A 20,574-nucleotide genomic window follows, 5' to 3' on the forward strand; every position below is an offset into this window, starting at 1 on the left:
ATATGTCACTAGCTCATGGACTCTTGCCAATATGAAAGAAATGAATTTATCAGGTAAGTTCTTACATAAATTATGTTTTTAAACAACTTACTGATTTACTCCTATTATCAATGTATCTTCGTTCTCTTGCTATTTCTTTTTGAAAAGGAAGAATTTAAACGTAGGAACCGGCCCATTTTTGGTTCAGAACCTGGGTTGCAGTTGCTGATTGGTGGCTAAATGTATAATTGATAATGGGAGTAAATTAGAAAGTTGATTAAAATTGCATGCTCTATCTGAACCATGAAAGAAAAAATTTGGGTTTAGTATCCCTTTAAGTAGAAGAAACAGGTAGGCACTGGCTGTGGAGCTTGTACTTCGTAGGTGTGTGGTTCAGTTGGCACTAGTAAATGCTGGCCATTTGTAATCAAATAACCTAAACATTACATAAACCATATCTGTAATATCACCCCAGACTAATACGATAGAGGTTGAATGACAAGCCCTGCTGTTGCGTGATTGGTTGCGTGAGAGCAGGGAGTGGCTTGAACAATGATAAATATGGATTAGCAATTGCTGCCCGCTCCTTGTGATCCAAAGTGGACAGGTTACCTGTATGTGAACTGTGTCCTTAGGGAAAACAATAAATCTGACCCTTTATCTATTTTACCTTACCTTTTCAATTTTTTCAATTTCTGAGCATATTAGATCTCCAAGAGGAATTGTCTTAATAAATATCTTTGAAAGGAACATTGTGTTTCTAGAGGTGTAGGGTTTGTCCCTATAAACCAGTAAGTATTTTAGAACAGGAGTCGAAAAAGCTGTTTAAAATTTAGGAGTCAGAAAGAATATGTAGGAGCCAGACATACTTTTAGGAGCAGTTGGTATTTTTATATGGATTTATGGAGAATAACCCCAAATTCTAGAGCCAGTGGCTTCTGGGTTTGTCGAACCCTGTTTTAGAATCTGTTTACTTTAATCTTTAATATGCCTTAAATCTTTTATTACATCCATGTGTATCAGTTAATTTATTTTGTACCTTCTGTTCATGTATTCACAGCTATTGGATGATTAAATGCTTTTTTTCCCCAAGTAACTCATAATAATAATAATAATAATATTATAATCAGAAATAGTTAGATGTGGGTAGTTTGCATTATTTATACTGAGATCTGTATATGCTATAGAAATCAACACAACTAAAGAAGAAGCAGGAGGCTACTGTACGAGCTAGTGAGAAGGAAGTCGTACTGCTGGCTCAGCTAGAAAACCGACACAGCTTCCTAAAGAATCCACGCTTTTTCCCACCAAACAGCGTTCCTGGGGTCAGTCCTTGCTAGTTTCTAGGAAGAAAGTTGGAAAAATCCTTATCGGGAAGGAAAGACGTTAATGGAGAGAGGTATTTGTTCTCCTTTATACTATGCATTTTGTATTTAAACATTTTGTGGATTAAATGCTCAGAAACTGTAAAAGGATGCTATTCTGTCATAATAATTTTATGTTAAGGGCTTGAGAAGGGCAATCCTATAAGACAGAGCTGTCCTCAGCTTCGCTGCTTTCTTTAGCGCTGGCTGATAAGTTCTAAAACATCAAAAAGTAAGTTCAAAGCAAAACACCAGCACTCCACCGGTAAATATTACCAGTTCTTTATTGCAGCATAAGCACAACAGAAGCAGCAATGTTTTTGACTACATGTCCTTAATCATAGCTTGATTAAGGACATGTAGTCCAAAACGTTGCGGCTTCTGTTGTGCTTATGCTGCCAATAAAGAATTGGTAAATATTTACCCGGTGGAGTGTTGCTGTTTTGCTTTGAACTTTTGGATATTATCACAGGGTTTATGCAGTGCCCTGTTACAGCTTGCACCCATATTATACACTGTGTGTGCTGGACTTTCCTTGTATTTTGGAAGTTCTAAGACATCACTCAGACTTGAGAACTAACAACATACTTTATTAGAGGTAATAAGCGCAGCTATTGATATATGTTGATTACTGCATTCTTGCTTTGCCCAGTATTTTCACACTAGCAGTTGCAGGAAATAATGATGCAGTATCTGCTGCAGTGATCACAGTAGTGGCCGGTCATTGTGGAAGTGAGGACATGCAAGGGATGTGGACAGGACTGTGGTACAGATTTGCCAGCTAAGGGATGGGGCAATTAGAACCTCTGTATATAAGGAAGGGAGAATAAGAGATAGCTAACAAATAGTATAGTATGTCTAGAGATAGAATAGGGGAGATCGTTTTAGGTGGCAAAGCAAGAGTGAAGAAGCAGCATGAGCAAAGACAATTAAGTGGAACATAACAAAGGAAACACATTGTGGACCAGAGTTCAGGAAAACATGGAATCATGTGTGAGACCATTCTTCATTGTCTGGACCTTCTCTAAGGATCCTTCCTAGATATAATGGGCGAGTTCACTCTCAAAATTTAGTCCATCTATCAGTCAGAAGAATGTGTGGACCTAATTTTGAGACTATCCACCTCAAGTCCTCCTGATATAAAGAGGCTGTTGTTCATTGTGAAAGTTCTAATTAGGTATAAAGGACTATAAAACTGGTACCAAGTTTTATTAGTGTCGATGGTCAGATAGCCTCTACTAACTAGTCTCAAGGAGTTGTTGTTAATGTGTGAGATGTAGATCAAACTTAATAATATGATAATAAGTATTATCAGTGTGAGTTTGGTAAAGATGCTAAAATGGATCTGTTATAAGTCTGTTGATGCTAGGTTTGTTTTAAGTGGATTCATTATTGTGGCTTCTGTGGTCTCTTGTTTGGCTTTAGTTTTTTTTATTCTTAATTGAACAATGTTGCTTGTGTATTGACTTACTGCCCATATATCTGGTTATGTTTCTTTAAAAGCTTTCTTTTGCTCTCTGGTTTAACAATTTGTTTTATAGTGTTGGATCAATTGTGCCAAATAAAACATATTGCAGTGTTTTTCAATAAAGTGCAATACATCCATTTGTAGTTGCACGATAGGAAGTTAGCTATAAAGGGTTTACCCTGTGCCTGTAAAGTAATCAGATCAATGGTTTTTATGGTATTTTGGATTATATTGTTTCAAAGTTTATTGTAACTTCTTTAAAGGGTAACTGCATTAAAACAATTTCTATAATGCATGTGAAATAAGTGTAAAAAAACATGGTAAAACTGTTTTGACAACTTAAAGTTGTAGGTACTTCCTGATGGTTAAGTTCCATTTTAATATGCAAAAATAGACATTTAAATAGCTTCTTATTGTGCAGTACTCAAAGTGATGCATTATACTTAAAGGGACATAAAACCCTACTTTTTTTTCTCTCCTGATTTAGATGCAGTTGCCATTTTACTTCTGTTTTAACGCTGCAGAATCTGTTGGCGCGCTACAAATAACCGATAATAATAATATTATCAAATTACCTTTATTTTCATGGTATCTTTTGTTGAACAGAATACATATTTTGGTAGTGTGTGCATCTGTAGACCACTGTATGGCAGAAGCTTGTGTAAATACTGCTGCCATCTAGTGTTCTTGAAAAGGTATAACATTATTAAAAGCATTTCTTTTAAAACTGCCCCTTGTACAGTGCTCCAGACGTGCACGCTTCTGAGTCTACCTACCTGGTTTTTCAACATAGGATATTAAAACAACAAAGTAAAATTGATACTAGAAATAAATTGAAAAGTTGTATGTTTTTTTTTAAACTATATCTAAATTTTTAAAATAAACATTTCGGTTTTCTGTCCCTTTAATAAATCTTTCCAAATTCCATTTAAAGAAGCAAGTAGGCCCAGTCAAACACATTAAACTTTATGCTGTTAAAGGATTACAAACTTTTCACATTTTTTTTTTGTAAATAAAACACATATTCTAATAACATTTATGAAAGTAAAATTACCAACCTCAAACTCTTTCAAAACGAAGCCTCATTTACTTCTAAAACCATTTTTTATTTCTCTTGTAAGGTGTATCCAGTCCACGGATCATCCATTACTTGTGGGATATTCTCATTCCCAACAGGAAGTTGCAAGAGGAAACCCACAGCAGAGCTGTAATATAGCTCCTCCCCTAACTGTCATACCCAGTCATTCTCTTGCAACTCTCAACAAGCAAGGACGTTGTAGGAGAGAGTGGTTAAATATAGCTAGTTTATTTTCTTCAATCAAAAGCTTGTTATTTTTAAATAGTACCGGAGTTGTGCTATTTTTCCTCAGGCAGTAAATAGAAGAAGAATCTGCCTGAGGTTTCTATGATCTTAGCAGGTTGTAACTAAGATCCATTGCTGTTCTCATATATGTCTGAGGGGATTACACAGATGAGGTAAAACTTCAGCGAGAGAATGGCGTGCAGTTTATTCTGCTATCAGGTATGTGCAGTTATAATTTTTCTAGAGATGGAAAACACTAGAAAATGCTGCTGATACCGGATTAATGTAAGTTAAGCCTGAATACAGTGATTTAATAACGACTGGTATCATGCTTACTCCCAGGGGTAATACCCTTATGATATTGCATATAAAACGTTTGCTGGCATGTTTAATCGTTTTTATATATGCTTTGGTGATAAAAACTTTATTGGGGCCTAGTTTTTTCCACATGGGCTGGCTTAAATTTTGCCTAGAACAGTTTCCTGAGGCTTTCCACTGTGTTACTATGAGTGGGAGGGGCCTTTTTTAATGTTTTTTTGTGCAGTTAAAATTACAAACTAAGACATCCAGATTCCCTCAAAGGCCCTCTGAATGCTATAGGACATCTCTAAAGGGCCCAAAGGCTTTCCAAAGTCGGTTTATTGGGGAAGGTAGGGCTACAGCTTGCTGTGGCAGTTGGTTGTGACCTGTTAAAAATGTCTATTTTGTTTTTTTGATCCGTTTTTTGAACTAAGGGGTTAATCATCCATTTGCAAGTGGGTGCAATGCTCTGCTAGTCTATATACATACACTGTAAAAATTTCGTTTGATTTACTGCATTTTTTCACTGTTTTTCAAATTCTGACAAAATTTGTTTCTCTTAAAGGCACAGTACCGTTTTTTATATTTGCTTGTTAACTTGATTTAAAGTGTTTTCCAAGCTTGCTAGTCTCATTGCTAGTCTGTATAAACATGTCTGACCATAGAAGAAACTCCTTGTTCATTATGTTTAAAAGCCATGGATGGAACCCCCTCTTAGAATGTGTACCAAATGTACTGATTTCATTTTAGGCAATAAAGATCATTTTCTGTCTTTAAAAAATGTTATCACCAGAGGAATCTGACGAGGGGAAAGTTATGCCGACTAACTTTCCCCACGTGTCAGACCCTTTGACTCCCGCTTAAGGGACTCACGCTCAAATGGCGCCAAGTACATCTAGGGCGCCCATAGCGTTTACTTTACAAGACATGGCGGCAGTCATGGATAATACACTGTCAGCGGTATTAGCCAGACTACCTGAACTTAGAGCTAAGCGAGATAGCTCTAGGGTGAGACAAAATGCAGAGCATACTGACGCTTTAAGAACCATGTCTGATACTGCCTCACAATATGCAGAAGCTGAGGAAAGAGAGCTTCAGTCAGTGGGTGATGTTAGTGACTCAGGAAGATACCTGATTCTAATATTTCTACATTTAAATTTAAGCTTGAACACCTCCGCGTGTTGCTTAGGGAGGTTTTAGCTGCTCTGTAATGACTGTGATTCCATTGCAGTGCCAGGGAAATTGTGTAGACTGGATAAATACTTGCAGTGCCGGTGTGTACTGATGTTTTCCAATACCTTAAAGGTTTACAAAAATTATTAATAAGGAATGGGATAGACCAGGTGTGCCGTTCTCTTCCCCTCCTATTTTTAGAAAAATGTTTCCAATAGACGCCACCACACGGGACTTATGGCAGACAGTCCCTAAGGTGGAGGGAGCAGTTTCTACTCTAGCAAAGTGTACTACTATCCCTGTCGAGGACAGTTGTGCTTTTTTAGATCCAATGGATAAAAAATTAGAAGGTTACCTTAAAAAAATATTTATTCAACAAGGTTTTATCCTACAGCCCCTTGCATGCATTGCCCCTGTCACTGCTGCTGCGGCGTACTGGTTTTAGTCTCTGGAAGAGGCTTTACAGGTAGCGACTCCATTGGATGACATACTTGGCAAACTTAGAGCACTTAAGTTAGCCAATTCTTTTCTTTCTGATGCCATTGTTCATTTGACTAAACTAACGGCTAAGAATTCTGGTTTTGCTATACAGGCGCGCAGAGCGCTATGGCTTAAATCATGGTCAGCTGACGTGACTTCAAAATCTAAGCTACTTAACATTCCCTTCAAGGGGCAGACCCTATTCGGGCCTGGTTTGAAGGAGATTATTGCTGATATCACTGGAGGAAAAGGTCATGCCCTTCCTCAGGACAGGTCCAAATCTAGGGCCAAACAGTCTAATTTTCGTGCCTTTCAAAACCTCAAGGCAGGTGCGGCATCAACTTCCTCTAATAATAAGCAAGAGGGAACTTTTGCTCAAACCAAGACGGTCTGGAGACCAAACCAGACCTGGAAAAAAGGCAAGCAGGTCAAAAAAAGCCTGCTGCTGCCTCTAAGACTGCATGAAGGAACGGCCCCCTATCCGGTAACGGATCTAGTAGGGGGCAGACTTTCACTCTTCGCCCAGGCATGGGCAAGAGATGTTCAGGATCCCTGTGCGTTGGAAATTATATCCCAGGGATATCTTCTGGACTTCAAAGCTTCCCCCCCAAAAGGGAGATTTCACCTTTCACAATTATCTGCACACCAGATAAAGAGAGAGGCATTCTTACACTGTGTACGAGACCTCCTAGTTATGGGAGTGAACAGGAACAGGGTTTTTACTCAAATCTGTTTGTGGTTCCCAAAAAAGAGGGAATCTTCCGACCAATTTTGGATCTAAAGATCTTAAACAAATTCCTCAGAGTTCCATCATTCAAGATGGAAACTATTCGTACCATCCTACCTATGATCCAGGAGGGTCAATATATGACTACAGTGGATCTAAAGGATGCTTATCTTCACATTCCGATACACAAAGATCATCATCGGTTTCTCAGGTTTGCCTTTCAAGACAGGCATTACCAGTTGTAGCTCTTCCCTTTGGATTAGCTACAGCCCCAAGAATCTTTACAAAGGTTCTAGGGTCGCTTATGGCGGTCCTAAGGCCGCGGGGCATAGCAGTAGCCCCTTATTTAGACGACATCCTGATACAGGCGTCAAACTTCCAAATTGGCAAAGTCTCATACGGACGTAGTACTGGCATTTCTGAGGTCGCATGGGTGGAAAGTGAACGCGGAAAAGAGTTCTCTATCCCCACTCACAAGAGTTTCGTTTCTAGGGACTCTGATAGATTCTGTAGAAATGAAAATTCACCTGACAGAGTCCGGGTTATCAAAGCTTCTAAATTCCTGCCGGGTTCTTCATTCCATTCCGCGCCCTTCGGTGGCTCAGTGTATGGAAGTAATCGGCTTAATGGTAGCGGCAATGGACATAGTGCCGTTTGCACGCTTACATCTCAGACCGCTGCAGCTATGCATGCTCAGTCAGTGGAGCGGGGATTACACAGATTTGTCCCCTCAACTGAATCTGGACCAAGAGACCAGGGATTCTTTTCCCTGGTAGCTATCTCGGGTCCATCTGTCCAAAGGTATGACCTTTCGCAGGCCAGATTGGACAATTGTAACAACAAATGCCAGCCTTCTAGGTTGGGGTGCAGTCTGGAACTCCCTGAAGGCTCAGGGATCGTGGACTCAGGAGGAGTCTCTCCTTCCAATAAATATTCTGGAACTAAGAGCGATATTCAAGGCTCTTCAGGCTTGGCCTCAGTTAGCAACTCTGAGGTACATCAGATTTCAGTCGGACAACATCACGACTGTAGCTTACATCAACCATCAAGGGGGAACAAGAAGTTCCCTAGAGATGTTAGAAGTTTCAAAAATAATTTGCTGGGCAGAGATTCACTCTTGCCACCTATCAGCTATCCATATCCCAGGTGTAGAGCACTGGGAGGGCGGATTTTCTAAGTCGTCAGACTTTTCATCCGGGAGAGTGGGAACTCCATCCGGAGGTATTTGCACAACTGATTCATCGTTGGGGCAAACCAGAACTGGATCTCATGGCGTCTCGCCAGAACGCCAAGCTTCCGTGTTACGGATCCAGGTCCAGGGATCCCAAGGTGACACTGATAGATGCTCTAGCAGCGCCCTGGTCTTTCAACCTGGCTTCTGTGTTTCCACCGTTTCCTCTGCTCCCTCGACTGATTGCCAAGATCAAGCAGGAGAGAGCATCGGTGATTCTGATAGCACCTGCGTGGCCACGCAGGACCTGGTATGCAGATCTAGTGGACATGTCATCCTTTCCACCATGGTCTCTGCTTCTGAGACAGGACCTTCTACTTCAGGGTCCTTCCAACCATCCAAATCTAATTTCTCTGCGGCTGACTGCCTAGAGATTGAACGCTTGATTTTATCAAAGCGTGGCTTCTCCGAGTCAGTTATTGATACCTTAATACAGGCACGAAAGCCTGTCACCAGGAAAATTTACCATAAGGTATGGCGTGGATATCTTTATTGGTGTGAATCCAAGGGTTACTCATGGAGTAAGGTCAGGATTCCTAGGATATTATCTTTTCTCCAAGAAGGTTTGGAAAAAGGATTGTCAGCTAGTTAAGCGTCTGGTAGATGTTCCAGACGTTCAGGCTTTTTGTCAGGCTTTAGTTAGAATCAAGCCTGTGTTTAAACCGGTTGCTCCACCATGGAGCTTAAACTTGGTTCTTAAGGTTCTTCAAGGAGTTCCGTTTGAACCTCTTCATTCCATAGATATCAAACTTTTATCTTGGAAAGTCCTTTTTTTGGTAGCTATTTCCTCGGCTCGTAGAGTCTCCGAGTTATCTGCCTTACAATGTGATTCTCCTTATCTGATTTTTCATACGGATAAGGTAGTCCTGCGTACCAAATCTGGATTCTTACCTAAGGTGGTATCTAACAAGAATATCAATCAAGAGATTGTTGTTCCATCCTTGTGTTACACAATCTGGACGTGGTCCGTGCTTTAAAGTTTTACTTACAAGCTACTAAAGATTTTCGTCAAACATCTGCTTGGTTTGTTGTCTACTCTGGACAGAGGAGAGGTCAAAAGGCTTCGGCAACCTCTCCTTTTTGGCTAGGAAGCTTAATCCGCTTAGCCTATGAGACTGCTGGACAGCAGCCTCCTGAAAGGATTACAGCTCATTCCACTAGTGCTGTGGCTTCCACTTGGGCCTTTAAAAATGAGGCTTCTTTTGAACAGATTTGCAAGGCGGCGACTTGGTCTTCGCTTCATACTTTTTAAAAATTTTGCAAATTTGATACTTTTGCTTCTTCGGAGGCTATATTTGGGAGAAAGGTTTTACAGGCAGTGTTTCCTTCCATTTAAGTTCCTGCCTTGTCCCTACCTTCATCCGTGTACTTTAGCTTTGGTATTGGTATCCCACAAGTAATGGATGATCTGTGGACTGGATACACCTTACAAGAGAAAACACAATTTATACTTACCTGATAAATTTATTTCTCTTGTGGTGTATCTAGTCCACGGCCCACCCTGTCATTTTAAGGCAGGTAATTTTTAAATTTAAACTACAGTAACCACTGCACCCTATGGTTCCTCCTTTCTCGGCTTGTTTTCGGTCGAATGACTGGCTATGACAGTTAGGGGAGGAGCTATATTACAGCTCTGCTGTGGGTTTCCTCTTGCAACTTCCTGTTGGGAATGAGAATATCCCACAAGTAATGGATGATCCGTGGACTGGATACACCACAAGAGAAATAAATTTATCAGGTAAGCATAAATTGTGTTTTTTTGTCGATAACGTCATGCAATCCAGCCCACTATTTTAGCACCTACGTGTATGTAAACATTAACCAATCGTTTTCGCCGTTTATGCATATCATTATAATACAAATTGGTACACATTCACATGCGCACAAAAATGGCACAAATACCAGCACCTTATAGGGAATAACGCAGGTCTGGAAGTGAGTGACGTTGATGACATTGCGCAATCTTGCGCATGCGCTTTTCAAAATTCGGCAGCCATCTTCAAACTGCGGTTTGCACACCGGATTGGATAGCAGCGGCAGATACCCACGGAGTGGGTTCGGAAAAATTAATTTATTAGAAAGAAGATTGCAGCTATCAGGTAGGGAAGTCATAATGACATCCTATGGCAAATATGTTTATAACAAATAAAAAAAGCTAAATTACATTGAACTTACAGTGGTCCTTTAAAGACTTTTAAAATGTTACAAAACTTAAAGGGATTTGTAACGCAATATTTTTTTATGATTCAGATAGAGCATGTGATTTGAAAAGCAGGGATGTAATATCAGGTGCCTGCCCATTTATGGAGCACTATATGGCAGCAGTTTTGCAACTATGTTATTCATTTTCAAGAGCACTAGATGGCAGCACTATTTCCTGCCATATAGTGCTCCAGATGCCTACCTTGGTATCTCTTCAACATAGAATATCATGGGAACAAAGCAAATTTGATAATAGAAGTCAATTGTATGTTCTGTCTGAATCGCAAAAGATTTATTTTTTGGATTTCAGGTCCCTTTAAGTTGCACAGGTAGATGGTGTCTTCATAGTTTCATGACATTTTGATTTCAGTGGTAAAAGTTTAGTAATAAAGATTTTCATTTTCAAAATGTGTTATTTATGCTCTCTAGAAGTCACTGGGAAAACAACGTAAATAGATTATTTGTCTTTTTTTAGGAATCCGCATGAGCCAGTGCCCGTGTTTCTTGCTAATCCACCCGTCATTTTCTTTCCAGACTATGAGGTTGGACAGATCTATGAGGTTTGTGTCCAATGTTCTTTATAAAAATACGTACACACCTGTAACACAATCACAGATTTAAATTCATTCACTCTGGTTTATTCCTTATACACAAAGACGACCGTAGAACTGAGGAATATGACTGCGTCCAGTCGTCATGTTAGAGTCATCCCTCCATCTACTCCATATTTCTCCATTGGCCTGGGTAGGTCAGCATGAATGTCAAGTCCATTCATTTTATCAGTAATCCTTGAGGTTGTGTGTGTGTTTTTTCATTGGCAAGATTTAATAGCTCTATAATTGGTTATACTGCTAAAGTGTATTATTCACCAGTGTGCCATGTTCTGTCTTTTCTCTAGGGAAATTCCCTGGGCCTGGAGGGATTGTGGCTCCTGGTATGAGCTGTCATTACACAGTGCGATTTATCCCTGACTGTCTTGCGGATTTTGAGGATTTTATCCTGGTGGAGTCTCAAGCACCATATCCTGTCCTTATACCTATTGAAGCTAGACGCCAACCACCAATATTAACACGTAAGCATCAGCCAATGTAGTGCAGTACATTTTTATGAATTTGTTAGGAACTCCAAACTACCAGTAGATTACTAGAGGAAACACAATTGATAGCACAAGATGCATCATCTTGAGCTCGGCCTCCTCTAGCAAAGAATGATGCAGAATCTGGAATTACAATTGGAGTTTTACAAATATTAACCAAACCATCTTAATGTGGCCGAAACTTTTTAGCGCTCCATATACTTTGAATAAATAGCACAGATCGGCATTAGCACCCTCATTGGTAGTCAGTTAAGTGTGCTCGTGCTTAATCCAAAATATCTTTTTCATATTTAGTCCTTTTTGAGACCTGAAATAAATGATTATCACATGCTAGTTTGCATTAAAAAAACATTACAAAAAATTCTCAGGAAACAAATGTTTAATAATGAAAAAGTCTGATTTTCATTTAGTTATGTGCTAAACTATATCAATTAAAGTTAAAGTGACATTAAACACTAAACAGATTTCATGCACCTCCCTCTAATTATAGGGGCTGCCATTTTGAAGCCTAGGTTGCACTGCAAGTATCTGAAGGAGAGTGGTTGCACATGTGCAAAAAAGTTAGCACTGGAATGTAGTGAAAGACAGATTTCAACAGGGATTATAAATGTATTTAGTGTTTAATGTCCCTTTCAGCATAAAACACTTAACACATGCATCCATCCATACATACCCATATACACATTTGACCCCTTCCTGTCCCTTGCAATGTACTATTTCTCTTTAGTTCTGCCACAAAATCTTATTTCTTTCCTATGACATGGAGAGTCCATGACGTCATTCCAATTTCTAGTGAGATATTCAACTCCTGGCTGCAGGAGGAGGCAAAGAGCCCCCCAGCAAAGCTGTTAAGTGTAACTGCCTTACCCGTAACCCCCAGTCATTCTCTTTGCCTCTGTCAATGGAGGTTGTGTGAAGTTGGTGTCTGAAGGTTTTAATCCTTTTATGGGTACTTTTCCCTGCAAGCAAGGATTGGGGTCTAGCTGTGTCCACGTCAATCTCTTGAGTAAGATTAGTGGTGGTTTTTAGCAGTTAAAAGGCGGCAAGGAAGTCTTTGCTTTACTTTTAACACTTTGCTACCCCTTTGCAGAAAGCCAGAGTTGGTTACTCTGTTCTTTCTTTTTCCTACAGGTCCATGGTAGGGAGCATAGTGCCTGCCACACCTTGAGGATCAGCATCTTGATTGCAAATAAGGTCTAAGGTAAGTGTCTTTGCCTTTCTAGGTACAGGAGGGCTGCAGCACTTAAAGGGACAGTCTAGTCCAAAATAAACTTTCATGATTCAGATAGAGAATGTAATTTTAAACATATTTCCAATTTACTTTTATCACCAATTTTGTTTTGTTCTCTTGGTATTCTTAGTTGAAAGCTAAACCTAGGAGGTTCATATGCAAATTTCTAAGCCCTTGAAGGCCGCCTCTTCTCTCAGAGCATTTTAACAGTTTTTCACCACTAGAGGGTGTTAGTTCACGTTTGTCATATAGATAACACTGTGCTCACGCACGTGGAGATCCAGTGAGCTAGCTCTGATTGGCTAAAATGGATGTCTGTCAAAAGAACTGAAATAAGGGGGCAGATTGCAGAGATTTAGATACAATGTAATTACAGAGGTAAAAAGTATATTTATATAACTTTGTTGGTTATGCAAAACTAGGGAATGGGTAATAAAGGGATTATCTATATTTTTAAACAATAACAATTCTGGTGTAAACTGTCCCTTTAAGAGGTTAAGCGTCTTTTACAGATCCATTCTGGGATTTAATAATCCTTATAATGAAGGATTCATATTGGGGACACCATTTTTATTTTTCACAGTATGGCACTTACAGTATGACAGGCTAAGGGAAAGAGGCTAAATAAGGGCTTGATTTTTAACCTATTTTATTTTTATTGATGAGGGTATTTGGCAGAACTGTACATTCATGATACTTCTTAACTGTAAGAGCTGAAACGGGGAAGCCGTTTTTAAACTGTTTAATTTTCGCTCACTTTCTCTGTCTAAGGTATTGCACAGTTTCTATTGGGTTGGGCTCACGTGATCCGTACCTCCGGTTTTACGGAGCAGAGCTGTGGAGATCGATAGCGATCTTTTTCTTGTATCAGAGCGGCATAGAAGTTTGTTACTCAGCGGTTTTTCTCGATATACCCAAGTAACCTTTCAGGATCGTCTAATTAGGAGAAGAAATCTCTTCTAGGAGATCCGGTTTTTTTTTGCTAGTGGGGTGTTTCTCTAGGCTGGTAGGAGCCTCAGGCAATCTGAGGTGTTTTCTCTAACGTATTTATTGTTTGATTTCTCTACCTGCATTTTAATTAATTTGATAAATAAAGCTTTTATTTTTCCCTTAGTTGCTGATTTTATTTCTAATAGTGGGAATTTTACACCATAGCATGGACTCTGAACAGAATCAGTCTCTGTGGATAAATGTTTATTATGGGGAACTGTTTGGGGCTCTCTAAAGGCTCAGGGCCTGTGGTCTCGGGAAGAGTCCTCTCTTCGCATAAACATATTGGAGTTGAGAGCTATCTTCAATGCCCTATCAGCGTGGCCTCAACTGTCATTGGTCCGATTTATCAGATTTCAATCACAAAACATTACCTCAGTGGCTTACATCAACCACCAGGGAGGGACTCTGAGTTCCTCAACCATGAAGGAGGTGGCTCACATTCTGCAGTGGGTGGAAGCCCAGGATTGTCTCCTGTCTGCTATCCACATTCCAGGAGTGGACAACTGGGAGGCAGATTTTCTGAGCAGACAGACCTTTCATCCCGGGGAGTGGGCTCTCCTTTCAGAAGTGTTCTCTCAGATATCCCACAATGAGGGGCTTCCAGAGTTGGATCTAATGGTGTCCTGCGAAAACGCAAAGGTTCCAAAGTATGGTTCAAGGTCAAGAGATCCTCAGGCCGTTCTGATAGATCCTCTAGTAGTTCCTTGGAGGTTTTCTCTGGCTTATCTGTTTCCTCCGTTTGCTCTCCTTCCACGAGTCATTGTTCGTATCAAACAGGAGAGAGCATCAGTGATACTAATAGCTCCTGCATGGCCTTACAGGATCTGGTTCGCAGATCTAGTAAGGATGTCATCTCTAACTCCTTGGAGGTTACCTCTGAGGAAAGACCTTCTACTTCAGGGTCCTTTCCTCCATCCAAACCTAGATTCTCTGATGCTAACTGCTTGGAGATTGAACTAGTTCTGGCTAAACGTGGTTTTTCCGAAGCGGTCATTGAAACTATGATTCAGGCTCAAATACCGGTTACTCACAAGATTTACCATAAGATATGGCGTAAATATCTTTTTTGGTGTGAATCTAAGGGATTCACCTGGAGCTGGTTGAGGATTTCCCCAGATCATGTGTTTTTTTCAGTATGGCCTGGATAAGGGTTTATCGGTCAGTATCCTAAAGGCACAATGTGAACAGTAGAAGAAAAACAGTCAGGTGGCCCACACTGCGTGAATGTCACTTGAAGCAAAAGTTAATTGCACTTTGAGACTGTACCCAAATTCCCCAACAATTCAAGTCGGCAATGTCACTTGGCATACACACCTTAATAAGAGTAAAGTTCAGCACTAACTTAAGTGTACAGGTCGTTGGAGACAATGGGAACACTGGCTGTCAGTAACTTAACGCCAGACTCACCTAAATCCGGTGGTTCCACAGCTCACTAAAACGAACGTCTGTCTGCTGGCTTGGTGCTGGGCGGTATGTGACGAAGCCGCTGTGCAGTGTATAGCTGGTGCCAAATCTGTGCGTGTAGCCGAGGAGCAGCGTCTCGGTCGATATTCACCTCCGGATCACCTTAGGTTGAGTACGTCAGAGGGATACAGGAAATCCAATGTACAACAGCGGCGAACATGGGGAATAGGGCAGTCGCAAAGTGGGACTGATGGAGCTCTGTTCGGCAGCAAACCAGCCGTCTGGATACAAGAACATCAAAAGAAGGAGTGCTGGATGCTCCGGTAAAAAGTAACAAAATTTATTTATTCATCGTTAAAAACGGTAACATGGAGAAACTGATAGACACAAGTGCAGGCGCAGCACCAGGGCTTACGCGTTTCGGCTATAGAGCCTTAGTCATAGCATACAGGTGCTGTGCCTGACAGGTGCATTTAACACCTTAGGTTGATTCTAATTGGTTAAATGAAAATTTAAAAGAAAAACAACCCGCCCGCTTGGAAGTGTCATAATAGATACATATGAAAAAGCTGATACTAAAACAGAGTAGTACACTTTGAATCAAGAAAGGAACATCGTATTAAACAAAAGTAAACATTTAGACTAAATGATTCTAATTGCTGAGACATATGTTGAGACTGGACACTATTTGCATAGAAAGCAAAAGGAAATTAAAAAAGAGGAACAAATATAAATATATAAGTGCTGATACTTCTACAGATGAATATAGGAAATTATATACAGAGTACATGTCAAAATGTGTGTATATAATATCATAAACTATTTGATAATTCAATGTCATGAAACCAAGACAAAATACAAATTAAAAATTATATAAGGATGTCAGCAACAAAATGTTTATCCTGAAATAGGCATGTGTAAACAATAATTATATTAGTATTGATTAATTTAAATTTAAATATAATGACGGTGGGACAAAAGGAAAAGGAATAAAGTAATAATGAGATGAATGGTAAAGTTAGGAGAGCCTGATTGAAGTTCATATAAAATATGGACTTAATATACAAAATAGGTCAAGGGATTCTGGGGAACTTTTATCCCATATTGACTATATACAGGGTCTACATCTAACTAATGAATGAATATATGTATAGATGATATATGCCCAGAGGACAGAAAGAGCCTCAAAATTAGGAAATGTAATCCAGGAGAGATAACAAAGGACTGGTGATTACTCCCAGTAATTTATTAGATCATACCTGGAGTTAAGTCCTTTAGGTATTCTGGTGTCAAGTTTAAACATCCAGAATGCCTCTCTCTTTGCAAGTAGTAAACAGATATTACCACCTCTGCTGGGCAGAACTACTTTTTCAATGATACACCATCTGAATGAACTGAGGTCATTGCCATGTTTGCCATTGAAATGAAGTACCAACGGTGTGGTAGCCTTTCCTATGTTAAAGGATGACAAGTGTTCTCTGAGTCTTGAATTCATATCCCTAGAGGTGAGTCCTACATACTGCAGATGACATTGAGTGCACGAGATCAGATATATGACATTGCTGGCTGTGCAATTGAGGCAAGTCTTGATGTCAAAAGTTTGACCAGTAATAAAAGACGTGAAATCTTTAGTAACCTGGACAAAGTCACAGGGTTTGCAACGTCTGCTGCCACATTTGTACATCCCGCAGTGCCTCAACCACGAGCTTTGATTAGTCTCAGTCTTTCTTAGCTCTGTGGGTGCTAAAATGCCTCCCAGGGTACTGCTCTTCCTGTAGGAGCATCTCAGACCTTGATCTACTGTGGTCACTAGTTTGTCATCAGCGGCCAGTAGGGCAAAGTGTTTTTTCACTATGCTGCATATTTTATTGTACTGTGCACTAAATTGCGTGACAAAGTACACGCCTTGAGGAAATTTTGATGAAATACTTTTAGGTTTGTCTTGTAAGAGAGTCTTCCTATCAGTATGTTCAAGGGACCTTTTGGCCCTTGTAACATCATGTGAAGGATAGCCTCTCTCATGCAGCCTTGCTGACAAAAGGTCAGCTTCTTTGTCATAGGTAGATCTATCAGAACAATTCCTCTTTAGTCTAGTGAATTGTCCTTTAGCAACTGCGAATCTCATTTGTTTGGGATGGCTGCTGTTGCCATGCAACAAGGTATTCCCTGAGATGGGCTTACGATAGACACTCATGGATACGCCACTACCCTGTGTACCTGTTAAGGTCAGATCTAGATAGTTGATACGTGTGCTGTGTAACTCAAAAGTGAACTTTAAATTTAAATCATTGGAGTTTAGAAGTTCTAAGAAGAATGGTACATCTGTCTGTTTACCTGACCATACCAGAAGGAGGTCATCAATGTACCTCCTATAGAATTTGATGTCCTTTTTGAAAGGATTTCCATCTCCAAAGATGCAGCACAGCTCCCACCAACCTAAATATAGGTTGGCGTAAGAGGGAGCAAAGTGTCAAACTTTTGACATCAAGACTTGCCTCAATTGCACAGCCAGCAATGTCATATATCTGATCTCGTGCACTCAATGTCATCTGCAGTATGTAGGACTCACCTCTAGGGATATGAATTCAAGACTCAGAGAACACTTGTCATCCTTTAACATAGGAAAGGCTACCACACCGTTGGTACTTCATTTCAATGGCAAACATGGCAATGACCTCAGTTCATTCAGATGGTGTATCATTGAAAAAGTAGTTCTGCCCAGCAGAGGTGGTAATATCTGTTTACTACTTGCAAAGAGAGAGGCATTCTGGATGTTTAAACTTGAAACCAGAATACCTAAAGGACTTAACTCCAGGTATGATCTAATAAATTACTGGGAGTAATCACCAGTCCTTTGTTATCTCTCCTGGATTACATTTCCTAATTTTGAGGCTCTTTCTGTCCTCTGGGCATATATCATCTATACATATATTCATTCATTAGTTAGATGTAGACCCTGTATATAGTCAATATGGGATAAAAGTTCCCCAGAATCCCTTGACCTATTTTGTATATTAAGTCCATATTTTATATGAACTTCAATCAGGCTCTCCTAACTTTACCATTCATCTCATTATTACTTTATTCCTTTTCCTTTTGTCCCACCGTCATTATATTTAAATTTAAATTAATCAATACTAATATAATTATTGTTTACACATGCCTATTTCAGGATAAACATTTTGTTGCTGACATCCTTATATAATTTTTAATTTGTATTTTGTCTTGGTTTCATGACATTAAATTATCAAATAGTTTATGATATTATATACACAAATTTTGACATGTACTCTGTATATTATTTCCTATATTCATCTGTAGAAGTATCAGCACTTATATATTTATATTTGTTCCTCTTTTTTAATTTCCTTTTGCTTTCTATGCAAATAGTGTCCAGTCTCAACATATGTCTCAGCAATTAGAATCATTTAGTCTAAATGTTTACTTTTGTTTAATACGATGTTCCTTTCTTGATTCAAAGTGTACTACTCTGTTTTAGTATCAGCTTTTTCATATGTATCTATTATGACACTTCCAAGCGGGCGGGTTGTTTTTCTTTTAAATTTTCATTTAACCAATTAGAATCAACCTAAGGTGTTAAATGCACCTGTCAGGCACAGCACCTGTATGCTATGACTAAGGCTCTATAGCCGAAACGCGTAAGCCCTGGTGCTGCGCCTGCACTTGTGTCTATCAGTTTCTCCATGTTACCGTTTTTAACGATGAATAAATAAATTTTGTTACTTTTTACCGGAGCATCCAGCACTCCTTCTTTTGAGTATCCTAAAGGGTCAGATTTCTGCATTATCTATCCTTTTGCACAAACGTCTGGCAGACCTACCAGATGTTCAAGCCTTTGTACAGGTCCTGGTTAGAATCAGGCCTGTGTTTAAACCTGTTGCTCTCCAGTGGAGCCTTAATTTAGTTCTTAAAGTTTTGCAGCAGGCTCTGTTTGAGCCAATGCATGTTATTGATATAAAACGGTTATCCTGGAAAGTTTTGTTTCTTGTTACCATTTTTCCGCTCGCAGAGTGTCTAAACTTTCATCTCTGCAATGTGATTCCCCCTACCTTATTTTTCATGCTGATAAGGCGGTCCTTCATACTAAATTGTTGTTCCTTCCTTCTTTTTGTCCTAATCCTTCTCAAAAAGAACGCCTTTTGCATAACTTGGATGTTGTGCAGGCTCTAAAATTTGACTTTCTTTTCTATTTCTTTTGACTGAATGACTGGGGGTTATGGGTAAGGCAGCTAAACTTAACAGCTTTGCTGGGGTGCTCTTTGCCTCCTCCTGCTGGCCAGGAGTTAAAAATCCCACTAGTAATTGGAATGACGTTGTGGACTCTCCATGTCCGGAAAGAAAGAAATTTATCAGGTAAGCATAAATTTATTTTTTGTGCTCCATTGGCTCAGTGCTTAAGCGTTATGAATTTTATTGCCCCCATAAAAGTCTGTTATGTTAGGGAATTAACGCACCCTCACTATGCACTATGCAGCATGCAGATGTTAGTGCACCCTAGACTATCATTTTGATGATAAAAAATAACTTTAGACTGCACTATAGCGATGTTAACACACATTTTTATCATAATTATCAAATTTGCTTTATCCTCTTGGTATTCTTTGTTGATGGATCAAAGTCCAAAAAGGAACAGCACCATACAGAAAGCAATTAAAATCTTCTTTATTGGGACATCAGCAAGTACAGCAACACAATGTTTCGGTCTAAATTACCTTAATCATGACCATAACACATGATTAAGGTAATTTAGACCGAAACGTCGTGTTGCTGTACTTGCTGATGACCCAATAAAGAAGATTTTAATTGCTTTCTGTATGGTGCTGTTCCTTTTTGGACTTTGATGCTTATTTAAGGTTTGTGGCAGGACCTTTGGAACGTGCACCTATATGCTGACCGATGCTGTGCCCATCCCTTGTTGATTCTATTCTTTGTTGAAGGAGCAGCAGTGCACTACTGGGAACTAGATGATCATATAAGGTGAGCCAATGACAAGAGGCATATGTGGGCAGTCATCAATCAGCAGCTAGCTCCCAGTAGTTCATTGCTGCTCCTGAGCTTACCTAGGTATGCTTTTCAACAAAGGATATAAAGAGAGCAAAGCAGTTATATAATAGAAGAAAGTTGGAAAGGTGTTTAAATTTTGTATGCTCTATCAAGAATTATTAAAGGGACATAATACTCATATGCTAAATCACTTGAAAGTGATGCATTATAACTGTAAAAAGCTGACAGGAAAATATCACCTGAGCATCTCTATGTCAATGCTGTGTAAAAAGTTATCTTTAAGTTACTGCCCAGCTGCAGGTAAAAAAAAAAGGAAGAAATTAACTGCAGCCAATCAGCATCAACAGTGCTGAGGTCATGAACTCTTTTAATGTCATTTCATGAGATTTCACTTAACTCTCATGAGATATCATAGTAAACTTCCTTAAACTGAATAGGGAAATAAGATGAGTGTGCATGAGGCACGCTCCCTTGCAGATCCCAGGACAGGCATACGGATTTGCTCCTTAAAGTCCTTTACAATGGGGTGTGAATACTTAGGACATTTTGAGGTGAAATATTTTTCTTTTTTACATATAGATGTTCAGGTGATATTTTC

The 20,574-nt window shown here is 39.5% G+C and overlaps 1 protein-coding gene across 1 annotated transcript in view; it reads left to right on the forward strand.

Moving 5' to 3' along the window:
- The window catches only part of DLEC1 (DLEC1 cilia and flagella associated protein), a 275,413-nt gene that overhangs the window by 21,156 nt on the left and 233,683 nt on the right, over nucleotides 1-20,574 (forward strand). The window contains 6 exon segments of the mRNA XM_053715663.1: nucleotides 1,167-1,304; nucleotides 1,816-1,880; nucleotides 1,996-2,109; nucleotides 10,703-10,787; nucleotides 10,884-10,971; nucleotides 11,126-11,299. Of these exon segments, the coding sequence (XP_053571638.1) occupies nucleotides 1,167-1,304; nucleotides 1,816-1,880; nucleotides 1,996-2,109; nucleotides 10,703-10,787; nucleotides 10,884-10,971; nucleotides 11,126-11,299 (664 nt within the window).

The sequence above is a fragment of the Bombina bombina genome, chromosome 5 (assembly GCF_027579735.1).
Source record: "Bombina bombina isolate aBomBom1 chromosome 5, aBomBom1.pri, whole genome shotgun sequence".
NCBI lineage: Eukaryota > Metazoa > Chordata > Amphibia > Anura > Bombinatoridae > Bombina > Bombina bombina.